The following is a 14,385-nucleotide window of genomic DNA, read 5'->3' as shown; positions in this document are numbered from 1 at the left end:
CAAAAAGTCATTTTATACTGTTTAAGTGTAAATACCAGAATAGAGATTAACCTCACAAAGAATAAAAGAAAACCTAGCAAATTATCAGTATGAAAATAAAATAAAGCAAATTAAACTGATGAACACAAATATTACAAGGCTGCATTCTGTCCAGTGCAAACTGAAGATCTCAATTATGTCAAACAAAATTAAACACACATTTCAAAAGATAAGTACATGAGACGGACTATTATTGTGCATTACATGTTTTTGGGCACCATGTCAGACAAGACAAGGATCTGGAAGAATATAAGGTTTGAATCAATATACATTTTTACAGGTATAATATGTAAACTTGTCCTCAAAAAACCTTCACCTCATAATGGAGTTTTTTTAAATGGCCAAATTATAAAACTACTAAAAAGATAAACACTTTTAAAACACACTTGACCTAATTCAGGATCACTTTGGAGCAGAGCTGACCCTGGTAGTACAGAAGACAAAAGGCAGAACCCATCCAGAAAAGGGCAAAAGCCATCAGAAGTCCCCATTAAACAAAAAAACACACACACCACAACACACACAAAACACCCACACCCAAAAAGGAGATCAGTGTCTACTTAACTATATTTAAAACTTCTCATCCACTCAGGATGTACAGGGAGATCCAGATCTAATTATGCACATCCAGATCGTCTGGATGACTGATTTATGCAGGGACAATTCCAATTTGGCGCTTAGACGATTCTTCATGTCGCCAGTTCGCACACTTCAATGGTCCAGGATTTTTCGGGCGATTTTCTATGTAATAAACTTAAGTCATAGCATTATGAAAATTGCATAATTAGATCTGGACCACCCTATACAAATATTTCAGCGCCCCCACTTGCAAGCAAAGTGGGCCGATTTCTATATACCTCTCAAAAGTCACCGTGTGTTGGTGAGCAATCCACAGGCAAGCGACAGTGAGCTTACACCTTAAACCTTCCCAAAAATACACAACCTCCTCAACAATGAAAGGCACAAGCTGGAATGGCTATTTTTAACACGCTTAAAACATTCAAGTAACATGCTGTGAAATGTTGAATATTAAGCACTTCAGAAACTGCATATTTATGGAAATAAGAGTATAAGGGCAATTCTGAACTGAGATTACAAGTGATTGAGTACAAGGTGTCATGCTCTAGGATAAATCCTTAATCTTATATTTCTAGTGATCACTCTGTTCTGTCCTGTTGCATTTCAAAGCAAAAATGATTAGGCTTCATCTAACAGTACAAGTGTGGAACCTTCATATCCTGCAACCTCCTCCTGCTATGCTTTCTGCTGCTTTGCTATCACTGCTCTTCTATGCTACTGCACCTGCCTGTCCTACCGGCTCTGCTGTACTGTGCTGCTTCTCCACTGCTATCAGATAAGTATTGCTCAGTATCATGCTAAAATACTCTCGAGACAAACTCCTTCATATTAAACAGTTTGTCCAGAGCAAATGGTCCGAGTGGAACATCATAAAAAGACACCGGTATTTTGCGGAACACGAAATACGTACATCGCGGGTCAGATCGCCGCCACCGCTGGGCTGCAAATGAAGACCACCAGCAGCATTTCCTCAGGAATACACAGTTCTACTCATAGCCCTGGAAAGAGAAGTGTCAGTGTGCCAAATTTACACTATGTGACAATAAACTCCGATTACGGCTCTGTGCAAAAAGAAGCCTCATTAACTAATATTGCATTGTTTAGAGATCTCTTAATGGCAAAGTATTGGTGCGGTCAGATTTCATCACTGACACCAAACTTGATATATGGTGTTTTAATGGAGATTTGGCAAAAACCGAATGAATTTGTGTCTCTCACGGAGGCGACACCTCCTTGATTCACTTTCCACACAGAGCCTCGCAGCACAAGACAAGGTGGTGGACTTGCAGTAATTGTCAGAATGGATTTACACATCAAAACAACAATTGATTGTCCATTGTCTTTTGAGTGCTTGGCTCTTAAACTAATAACGGAATCAGGTCCCATCTCACTCATTGTTCTTTATCGTCCTCCAAAATACAACGCATTCCTTCTTATCTGATTGAACTTTTAACCCACTTAAGCTCCTTCTCCCAGAGAATTATCCTTCTTGGTGATTTCAACATCCATATTGACATTACATCTAAACAGAGAAATGAATTCCTATCCTTACTGGAACGTTTTGACACAACATGTTGATTTTCTCACCCACTCTGGTGGTCGTATATTAGATCTGATCTATACTTCTCAACTATCTGTTGCCAACATACAGCACGGATTTGGGACTCGGACCATAATGACACAGTGAAAAGTACCACTTTCTCTCTCCCCTCTTACCTGTAAACGACACATTTCTTCCAGAAATCTTAAAAATCTGTCCCTCTGTTTTTTCTGGATCATTTCTGATCTTTTACTGTCTTCACCTATTCCATCAACACTAGATAGTCTTGTTGACCACTATAACTCAGCCCTTTAGATAAAACAGCTCCTTTAAAACATAAGGAGGTTTCCTTTAAGTGTTATCTCCTTCACATAACTCAGAATTGGGATCTATGAAAGCAGCTGGCCGACACCTTGAGAGAATGTCACGCAAGACTGGCCTCACCGTGCACATCCAGGCTTTCTCTGACCACCAAAGAGCTTACAGAGTAGTACTAACTGCTGCACAGAACACCCATTATGGCAGAATAGAAAGTGGCCACAATAACCCAAGGGTTTTGTTTTCTGTAGTTAATAAACTACTCGAACCCACATCTGGGCCAACTACCTCTTCTACTGAAGTTTGTGAGAAACTTTTTCCATAACAAAAGACCTAAATAATCTTCCCTTTTCCCTGACACATCTGGATTTAAAAAAAAAAAAAAAATAAATAAAACCACGCTAGGGTGCTATTCATAGACTTTAGCTCTGCCTTCAACACAATCATTCCCCAAAAGCTGGTTGTAAAACTGAGCAGGTTGGGCCTGAACACCACCTTCTGCAATTGGACCCTGGACTTCTTGACGGAGGCCCCAGTCAGTTCGGATGGGTTAAAACACTTTAAGCAACATCACACTGAGCACTGGGGCGCCGCAGGGCTGCGTGCTTAGTCCACTGCTGTTCACCCTACTGACTCATGACTGCACAGCCATGCATACCACCAACCACATCATCACGCTTGCGGATGATACGACGGTGCTGGGACTGATATGCAGGGATGATGAAACCGCATACAGAGATGAGGTGGAAGGGCTGTCTGCATGGTGTGAAGACAATCTATCAATGTTGACAAGACAAAAGAGAATCATGGTCTTCAGAAAAATCACATCCTGTCCACATCCCACTCAGCATCAACGTTATAGATGTGGAAACTGTAAGGAGTACCAAGTTCCTCGGTGTGCGCATAACTGAGGAACTTGCGTGAACACCTCATCATTAATCAAGAAAGCCCAGCTGAAACTACACTTCCTGAGGTGGTTGAAGCGAGCAAGTCTTCCCCCTTCCATCCTCACCATGTTCTACAGAGGCACCATTGAGAGTGTTCTGACCAGCTGCATCACTGTCTGGTATGGCAACTGCAACATATCTGTAACTGTAAGCACCTGGAAAGGAGGGTGAAAACAGCAGAGAACATTGGGGTGCCTTTCCCTTCACTACAGGACATATTTTACAAACGCAGTGTCCACAAGGCCTGCAGCATTGTGCAGGACCCCTTACACCCCTCATATGGACTTTTCACATTTCTGCTATCCAAGAGAAGATACTACAGCATCAAAGCCACATCTGCCAGGCTGCAGGAGAGTTTATCCCCAAGCTGTCAGACTCCTTAACACAATGCTGCCCCCACTGGGATCTTCCACACTGCTTCAACCACCTCTAAAAACACTTTATACATGCAAGCCACTTTCCTGCAAAGACAAGTGTGCAGGGAGAAAAGAACTGAAAATCTCATACTGACCTTTAAGTACTGGCAGGTGCCCCTTCTAATCTTATATCACAGCTCCAGCTTATTCAGAACTCTGCTGCAAGAGTCCTTACACAGACCAGTAGCAGCAAGCACAACAATCATCCTGTTACGCCTTCATTCGCTCCCTGTGTCTTACAGAATTGAATATAAAAATCCTACTAATAACCTACAAAGCCTTAAAATGACCTTGCGCCAAACTACATCAGTGACCTTCTCCCTCACTATGTGCCGGTCTGCCCACTAAGGTCCTCTGATTCTGTCAACCTTGTTGTGCCCCACACTAATCTGCACTCCATGGGTGACAGGGCCTTCAGCTGTATAGTGCCCAGACCCTGGAATGACCTACTGAAATTAATCAGGTCAGCTGACTCCATGAATTCTTAAAAAAAAAAAAAAAAAAAAACACAAACTCAAAACTCATCTGTTCAGGAAGGCTTATAGCTCTACTTAACTTTACTACCCTTCTCTTGGTTTACCATGTCAAGATGCTCATGTAACCTGTATGTGTGTGTGCTATATCATCAATTGTTGTCTGTTAGTCTCTCTTTGAATTTACTGTCTTAATCTTCTGTATTTACCTAGTCTGTACAATGCTATATACTGTATACCCTGCCATTCTTTCTTAAATTCTGTGAAGTGCCTTAAGCATGGAAAATGTGCTATATAAATAAAACGTGTTATTATAACTTTCCAGGGTGGAGGTCTACTTTTCTCAAAAGGAAAGGACGACAGTGGTAAAAAAACGTAACAAAAAGTTAGTTTCATTGGTTTGACAGAGATGCCACTGTGCTTGTGTAAGTAGCAAGGAGCAAACAAAGGCAAAAATGGCAGCGACAGCTGGCAAGAGATCGAAGCGAATGCGTAACGCAAAATACTCCAAGGACGACCATCGGCATATTATCACTGAATTGGACTTCAACTTGTCTGACTCCAATTTTGATACAAGTGATCGAAAACGAATGCGAGGTACTTGCATTAGTTGACCAGTCCAGAGCAGATTGTGGGGTTGGAGAATTGTGCAGCGGACACGCCTACGGCAGAGTTTGCTTGAGAGGACCACAACTTCCAATGACAAGAGGTACAAGCCAGATTGCAATACATTGTGATCACTGCTGCCCAGCCACAGCAACTAAGTTTTATATTGATTTCTGTGTAAAACCATTGCTGTGTGCGCTTTTTTGGGGTTGGGAAAAAGAATTAAGGAACAAATAAAAAAATACATTTTTGATCCTACATGATAACTTACCACTGGCAAAATTCTATCAGTAATTATAATCAGCTTGCTGTTGTGAATTGAGGATTGCCAAGTCTGTTTAATCACAATGTAGGATCATAAAGTAACTTCTACCATTTGGAAATGGCTTAGATACAATAAGGAGTTTAACTACCGTTGTAGGAAGTATGACAAAAAATTGAAACAAAAATCTTGAGTTATAGCATGAGGTGGAGTAAAACAAGAATGCTTAGAGTGCGGAAGATAAATGTAATTTGATAAGAAATTAAATTCACTGCAGAGAAATACGTTGCAACTTTCAGAACTGCCAAACAGAAGTGGGAGGTTGAATCAATGTAAATAAAACATGGTTCAAAAGATCCTGTTCCTCACTAAATGAGAACACTGGTCACCAAATGAACTAATGCAATTTGAAGATAAAATCAACATCAACTAAACTAGCATGAAGAAAGTTAAATAAAAAACCTTCTCCAAGCAGAGGTAAATTTAAGTGTTCAGTGTGTGTACTGTTACTTGCATAATTGCTAGACATTTTCCCTTTTTCTTCCTTTAAAAAAGGTGGCAAGCATCTAACAAGACAAATCACTGCTTTAAGAGAGTTTAAAATGATTTGCACTATTTATTAAAACACAATGACTGACAATGCCCAAATCTATACTAATAAAAAGCAAAGCCCTCACTCACTGACTCACTCGCTCATTACTAACTCTCCAACTTCCCGTGTAGGTAGAAGGCTGAACTTTGGCAAGCTCATTCCTTACAGCTTACTTACAAAAGTTGGGCAGGTTTCATTTCAAAATTCTGCACGTAATGGTCATAACTGGAACCTATTTTTCTCCATATACTGTAATGGACGTTAGCTCGACGGCCGTGGAGGGCGGAGCTGCGTGTGACATCACGCCTTCCACATAATCACGTGAACTGACTGTGACCGCAGTACGTAGAAAAGAAGGAAGAGCTCCCAACAATAAAACAGCGGAGAACCTGTGGATTAAATAAAAAGGCTGCTTAGTTGGCGAAGCAAGGAAAAACGACGGCCTTATATGGCATTTGCTTATAAAACAGTGAAGAAGCTGTGTAAAGGCTGCTTCGCAAAAAAACAGCAGAGCGCCTTATATGGGCAGGCAGTCAGCCAAAGAAGAGAATCAAACTATAATCGTAATAAAGGAACAAAAAAAAAAAAATAGCGCAGAGCCCGCGGATTAAATAAAGGAAATGTGTATCTGAACAGTAAACCAAGTCTAAAATAGCTACACAATAACTATAACAATCGTAATAAACGAACAATAAAACAGTAGAAAACCGCAAAGCAAGGAGAAAGGACGGACTTATATGGTGTTCGTTTAGAACGCAGTGAAGAAGCTGTGTAAAGGCTGCTTCACAAAAAAATTGGAGAGCCTTATATGGGCAGGCAATTAGGCAAAGAAAGGGAATCAAATAACTATAATCGTAATAAACGAACAAAACAGCAGAATAGCCGCGGATTAAATAAAGGAAATGGGTACCTGAACAGTAAACTAAGTGTAAAATACCTACACAATAAGTATAACAATTGTAATGAATGAACAGCGGAGAACCCGTGGATTAAATAAAAAGGCTGCTTCGTTGGCGAAGCAAGGAAAAAGGACAGCCTTATATGCCGTTCGTTTATAAAACGGTGCAGAAGCTGTGAGAAGGCTGCTTCCTTGGCGAAGCAAGGAAAGAAATGCACACCGTAGCGAAGAATGGCCTTATATGGGCAGGCAGTCAATTACATGGGAGGCGTGCCGAGTAGCGCAGCAGCCTTACTTAATATGCTAAGCACAGTCCTTCACCCACGAATATATTTTACACCTTTGGAGAACCGCCAATGCCTCTTAAACATCTTAGATTCACATGTGACGATTTGAGTAGTGGACACTTTGATGTTTATGAATATTTAAAAACTCTCAAAAGCTGGATGTGAAGTTATCAATGAAACCGGTTGTATGCTTACAACGCTTGACAGATGCCGAATGTCACTTCAACACAAGTCCTGCAAATACTAACGTCATTGAAACAAACCATGAAACTCAAACCGATTATAACAGCAGCAATCCAAGCTGTGAGATTTGTGAAAATATTGCTTTTCACATGGCCAACTGTACGTTGCATGCTCAAGAGTAAGTTCAGCACACAACTTGGTCATATTACAACCGGAGGGCTGACCTGAATGTGGCATACAAAGAGATCCTTAACAAATAATTGGTATATTTTCCCTCAGTTTAAAAAGGTTTAATTTTCTTCTTAATAAAAATTTTAAGTCTCTCTCTCCTATATATATATATATATATATATATATATATATATATATATATATATATATATATATATATATATATATATCTCTATATCTCTATATCTCTCTAGTTACGTTATTAAAATGTTTCCTTTTCTTTTTCATTACTTCTTTAACACACTACTTCTCCACTGCGAAGCACGGGTATTTTGCTAGTTTTACATAAATGAGACAGGCATGAAGAATACATATTTTAGTTTGTGGGAGCACACAGAGAAATATGTTTTCCTTTGCTCACACAGTAACTTATCTTGCTCAGTTCTTAACAACCCTCTAAACTTAATGAAAAAAGTAAGGTCTTGATTTAAGAGTTGAAAAAATACAAAGAAAGCTGAAAAGATTCTAATCTGGCAATTACTCATTGCTATTCTAAAAATATTAACAAAGGGCATCAATCTTGAGTAGTTTTCTTTTGAGGCTGTAGTATACAAAAGAAATTTCTCTTGTATCAGGACTGGACAATGGGAGCTCTAATTAATATCAGAAGTAAATGAACATTTTATCTTGATCACAATAAATGAACAATTATTGATATTTGGATTGTTTTTGCCCTCATATTTCACTGGCAAAGCTTGAACTGTAAATATGCTCAACTATTAGTTTTGTTTTTAAAAGAAAGTGCATCTCTTATCTGCGATTTTAAAATGATAGAAGGAAACAGATGAAGTATTGATGGTTAATTACGGAATATTCTGAAGAACTGAAAGCAAAGCACACATCACTTGAAACATATGAAAAAAGGTCACTCTATAGTTTTAATGTAAAAAGCAAGTTCCAAAAAGCAGAAAATAGATTGCATTTCTTGTAAACAAATTTTAAAACTTTGCCATGTGAAAAGTATAAAATAACCCGAATCTCCTGTAAACAAACATTGTTTCAAATAAAGCCATCTCAAAAGTAGAAAATAAATGATTTACCCCTCTTGTAAGCAAGCATTTTAAAACGTCAATTGCAACAATGCTTACCTTAGGTCGCTGAATCCGTCTTCTGCAGTGTTTACATTTTATCATTTTTGATCTGTGCCATCTACACTGAAACCAAAATGTCCAAACAACGGACACCGTATTTTTCTTTGATAAGAGTTGCTTGGTGTTCGAGTCCTCCATGTTGCTTCCCTGTCGCAGACTGGACTGGGTGGAGTCACGTGATAAAACATGTGGTCGTATGTTTAAGGGGACAGTACATGACACACACACACTGGTTAAGTATTAACACAATTTAACTCTTTCAGGGCTGATATTTTGGTGGCCGCCACCAAAGCTAAAGGCAGATCTTGGGAGTCCGTGAAGTTAACGTGCAAAGCAAAATACTCCATGGACAACGTTTTGCCTACTGCTGAACCAGACCGACTTATTGCACTAATTCTGATGTAAGTAATCTGGAGATTGAAAAAACGAAAGTGATATCAGCATCAGCAGACTGGTCCCCAGCTGATCATAGTGCTGAACGCGTTCGTGTAGTAGCAGTCAGCTGCACAAAGACTCCCAACTCGAAGTTTATTTAAAAATAAATAAATAAAATTATACCAATTAGTGGTTCTGAATGCCTGTTTTGATTATTTGCCCTGCTCTATCTTTTAATTAATTTTTGTATACAAAGATCTCTGAACTGGATAAGGGGTGGAGTGTTAATGACAATGCTGGTTATTTTTGCTAATATCAAGACAACTGTATTTCTAATTTAAATGGGTTTTACTTATTGCAAAGTACAAAATTAAAAGCATGGAAATGATCAGTGTTAAACATAAATGGTTCTATCAACCTAATTTTAGAAGGAGAGCAAGTCCTTGGTGTTTACAGTGATCCCTCCTTGATCGCAGGGGTTGCTTTCCAGAACCCCCCGCAAAAGGTGAAAACCCACAAAGTAAAAACCATATGTTCATATGGTTTTTATATAATTTACGCCCTTATAAACTCTCCCACACTCTTAAACATTTCCCGCACAGTTATACAGCATAAACCCTTTGTATTCTTTTAGATATTAGGTAAAATTTGTTGAAATTATGTATGAAAACACAGTTTATATCCAGTAAAACCTAAATATTTTAAAGTCCGATAACCAGGTTTAATTTTACTGCACAACAAAGGAGAGTGTTACAGCTCTTCTAAAGGAGCCTCTTCAGGAGACTGTAGCACTGCCGTCGTTCTTCCGGCAGTCTTCAATCCAAATCCCTAAAGCAGATTCCATCCGGACTACCGCCTTATTACGTCCACTTACAACTCATTTTGTGCTCTGGTTAAAGGACACTGCGGCCATAGATCTTATATTCTTTTCCTCCTTTAAACAAAAAAAAAAAAAAACAATCGTGGACTCACCGATGCCGTAATGGCATCCTACAGTGGTGTAGCCGTTCCCTTCCTTCAACATATCCAAAACTTACCTTTTCGGCAACTGTTAGCATCTTCCGTTAGCACTTGAGCACGGACCCTGAAGCAGTAGCAGATTGTTTTGGAACCATAATGAAGGGCTTGACTATCCACAAAGATCAACACAAAAGAGCACAAAAGTTAACTCTTTACACAGCGAAACATGTTGATTCTGAATGAGCGAGACTAGTCTTTCTGGTTAATGCAGCGGAATTAAATTCGGCACTCCGTTGCTTAGGCAATCAGCACACAGGAACATAACTGCATGCTCTGATTGGGTAGCATCTCAGCCATCTACCAGTAGCGTCCCTTGTATGACATCAACTGGGCAAACCAACTGAGGAAGCATGTACCGGAATTAAAAAGATCCATTGTCTGCTGAAACCCGCATTATATATTTAGATATGTTTACATATAAAATCCATGACAGAGTGAGGCCGCCAAAGTCGAAGTGCGATATAGCGAGGGATTACTGTAGTCGGGCCAAATTCGAAACCAACCAACCAAATAGATCTGCTTTGCACCATACAATGCACAATTCTTTAAAAAACTTCTTTAATAAAAAAAATAAACTTCGTAAAAAAGTGACAACTTCATGGGTATCTACATGCATTTATAGCAGTTTAATGGTTTGTATTTGCTTACGCAGATACTGCCCATTTTTCACTTCAAAGGTCTCAAACATCAACCCTGAAACCAAATTGCACTAAACAAAGAAAACAACAAAATGGCAGAGAATTCAAAGGACAGGTAAGAGTCTACGTCAAACAAATGTTCGGCAAAACATCTGGCTTGAAAAGTGCTTTTTTTTTTTAGCCACCAAAATCATAACTTACATCTCTAATGAAGATGTCTTCTTCATCCAGATGAATTTGCTTAGACTCTTCTTTATCCACTTCCTAAATTAGAATTAAAATAAAAACTTAAAAAAAAAAAAAAACAAACAGATGTGTTTAAATGGGTTACACAATAATAAGATTGAAAATTTACCCGAACTACAAAATCTTCCATTTCTGTGGCCGATCTAGAAGCTTCAGCATCCATTTCTGTTTCAAGTAGCTCATGGGAAGAATTAACATTTTCTTCTTCACTGTCTCTTTCATCTTCCATGTCTTTTGCATCCTCACTATCATCCTGATCTAGACTTTCAGCTTCCTGCTTACACAAATGAAAAAAGCTACATTTGGGCATTTTACCTGTTTTTTTTTTTTTAAATAAAGGAACACTTTTGTAGGATTTTAAAAATATAAGATTTAGTTCTCCACTTTAACATCATCCACTTTTGTTTGACTAAAGATTAAGTTTAAATAGTCTATAGGCATATAAATTTAATATGAACATCTAATCCATTTCAGCCAGGGAGTGAATAAACCTTTAAAATACTGGAGAGGAGTTAAATTTCTCAGCAATCCTGCTAAAAAGACTGGGAACAGCAAGTCATGGTACACATCTCTGATGGACTCATACGGAGCTATATTTAAATGTATGTTATATGTGAAGTAGCTTGTTTGTATTAGAGTGGTCATTCAGCATGCGAGATTAGAATTCTTCATCTTTACTGTGCTCTTCAAAATATCCACTGCCATAAAGTACATGTAGATCATTAACATGCAATACATTAAGTTTCTAATACAACCCGACATGACCAAGAGTGAGAAGTCCAACATAAAATTAAAAAATTCATATCACGTTATTTTAATGCATTTTCAGATGAATCAAAAATGAAGAATATGTAGAGACTAAGTTCCTTTTTAAGGGGACTAATAATGCATATGTGCCTACCTGTTGTCACTTCTCAGGATTAGACCAAAATGCAGTAGAAACACAGGTGTGATTTACTCCCTGCGTACTGAAAATTGTTAGCACATTTAGTGCCCCATGATTTGAAACATGGATTGCCTGGCACTGCTTGAAGGCTACAAATGGTCATAAAGGGAAAAAGCTTTTATGGACTAGCAGGATTTTATTTGACCATGATGACTGACTTATAAAATTCAAGGCACGAACAGCCATTTGTTAGAAAAATTTGCGGAGTTGGGCACAGCATTAAAAAAGACTCTGTAGAATTAGGCTATAACTGTTCATATCCAGGATTTAAAAACAGTTATCAGGTAGAAAGGCAATTACTAGAGGAACTGACCAACATGTCAGTATCTCATCCATGCTTCAGCTCAGTCGTGCCTACTGTGCTGGAAGCCATAAACTGATGAAGCACTATACTCAGGTTCTGGATGGTAAGACTACACAGGCCAAAATAAAAAGGCAATTTTCAACAGCGTTAAGATTTTCCTAATGTAATAAGAGGAACTGACTGCACTCGTACTGCATTAAAAGGCACCTAGCAAGAATGAAGTTTCTTCTGTTAACCTTAAGCAGAGACATTCCATATTGTACAAGCCATCCGAGATACCAAGATGAGACGGACAATTGTTGTAGCTTGGTAGGTTAGGTTAACCCATGATTAGTTTACTATGGGGCAAAGTAATATCAGCAGAGGACTTACTCAACCAAACATGATGGCTGGATGAAGATCTGCAGCATCAGAAATGCATATGTACAAGGTTGATTAGCAACCGCCATATGACTGTTTCAGTGTGGAAAGTGGAAGAGGTTTGAGGAACGTTCACATACACTCACTGCACACTGAAGAGGCACATCATGTGGAGATGAACTTCGGCTAGTGATGATCAGAAAAAACAAAACTGGAGCTTGATAACAGTGCAGCTCAAAGTGACAAGCAATTTGGAATAAGATTTCATGCTTGCAGTGAATTAATCAGGCTTGAGTGCACTACATTTGATTTCAATTTAACAATTATTTCAATTAACATGCATCAAATTTAGCCTTTTCATTGCTTCAATATAGTGATCATCATCAAATATGCCACTTAAACATGAATTTAGAATTTGTTATAGGAAAAACAGCAGTCTGTTTTGTACAGAAGGCAGCACAAAAAGCTCCTCAGTATTACTTAAACATGAATAGGTTCCTAAATTTAAAAAATAGTAAAGCTTCATTTGAATGGTGTAGTAGATGGATTGTTTAAGAAAATGAAACTATGAAAGGATAGCTTTCATATTTTCAATCTTGACCCAGAAGTAAAGGGTGCAAATTAAAAGAACCACAAACACTATAGTCGCATCCTTTAACAAGACCCATTTCTGGATTGAAGTTGTACACTACTTTGTAAATGGTGACAGCTTTTTTTTGTACTGTCACTGTATGGTGTGGTATAACAGATCCACGGCTCCGAAGAAAAGCCCAGTTTTTAAATAAATTACAGCACTCACGGCTTAAAGAGGGGGCATGGTAGTGTGGCCAGAGCGGTCCCTAAACGTTATGCGAGGCGGGTATTTCCTCTCTTATGTACACAGTTGAGGAATCATCCACATCCATATTTGAATTCAGGAGCTGCATCGCCACACCCTCAAAATAAATAGAAGTGCGAGACGGAAGAGGAAAACAGTAAAAGAAAGGAAGAGGTGGATAGTGATAGCTCAGCATTGAGGAAAGAGAGTGGACTAGCCAGCCTGCTGTGAAGAGGTCAGCGCGGTCAGGGGTCTCGAGGGTTGTGCCCAATGAGTTAGAGTGGGAACAATCAGGGAAAAGTCCGCCCTAGGGATCCGAGGGACGACTTACGAGTGTGAGAAGACAGACAGGAGGACAACCGACCCCGAGCAGTCAAGAAGACAGACAGGAGGACAACTGACCCCAAGCAGTCAGGCAGATGCCTGTGGAGGCAGCCATGACGGGGGTTGGTAGAATGAGGACCACGGTGGCTGAAGTCTCTCCCACTGAATACCTTGGGTGAGCTGGAGAGACTGGGAAGGAGCAGAGCTTGACTGGTGTGACCCCAATGTTGTCAGCAGGATTTTAATCTCGTTTAAGCTTTGTTGTAAACGGCTGGTATTTTTTGCTTTTATTTGGATTTATTTATTTAATAACATTTGGATTGCCCTACACTATTTATTTGGACACTGTTTTGTTGGATTGTTTTAATAAACGCACTTTGCAGCTTTCTGCACCATCCCCTTGCTTCAGGAGGTTTCACTGTCCAGCTCATCCGGTTACATTACCGACAGTGTTGGGTTCAAGAGCTCCCAAAACAGAGACAGGAGCAGAACCCACATCGTCACATAGGGGGGTTGTAACCTATGATCAAAGCAGATCATCAGTTTTTTTAAAAAAACTATGAAAGGGTTTAAGAGTCATGAGATGGAGTATTCTGTTAAATGAGGGAGTTGACCAACAAGCAAGATGTTCGCTGTCAAGGGGACCACTAAGATGAATTAAACATGTACTGTTGGTGGGAGTAGGTTCAATACCATGTAGGCTAGAATAAAAATACTTAGTTTTCTGCTGGCTCATGAGTGTGGAAACTGAATATGGTACTTTATATTATCCAATAGATGTCCTTTCCACTTCAAATACTACAAATCCCAACACATTTTTGGAAGCTCTCAAAATATTTTATTTTGAACATAAAAACTGTTCTCTGACCTTCCCAGGTTATAATATGCAGCTT

The 14,385-nt window shown here is 39.0% G+C and overlaps 1 protein-coding gene across 3 annotated transcripts in view; it reads right to left on the bottom strand.

Moving 5' to 3' along the window:
- The window catches only part of sltm (SAFB-like, transcription modulator), a 52,579-nt gene that overhangs the window by 18,509 nt on the left and 19,685 nt on the right, over positions 1-14,385 (bottom strand). For all 3 annotated transcript variants that reach the window (XM_039773737.1, XM_039773735.1, XM_039773736.1), the window contains exons 4-5: positions 10,851-11,015; positions 10,697-10,759 (exon numbers count right to left, since the gene is read on the bottom strand). In XM_039773737.1, the coding sequence (XP_039629671.1) occupies positions 10,697-10,759; positions 10,851-11,015 (228 nt within the window). The remainder of the gene's footprint in view (positions 1-10,696; positions 10,760-10,850; positions 11,016-14,385) is intronic.

This window comes from Polypterus senegalus, chromosome 12, assembly GCF_016835505.1.
Source record: "Polypterus senegalus isolate Bchr_013 chromosome 12, ASM1683550v1, whole genome shotgun sequence".
NCBI lineage: Eukaryota > Metazoa > Chordata > Cladistia > Polypteriformes > Polypteridae > Polypterus > Polypterus senegalus.
The sequence above is the reverse complement of the archived record's forward strand: the minus strand, read 5'-3'. Positions and strand labels throughout refer to the sequence as shown.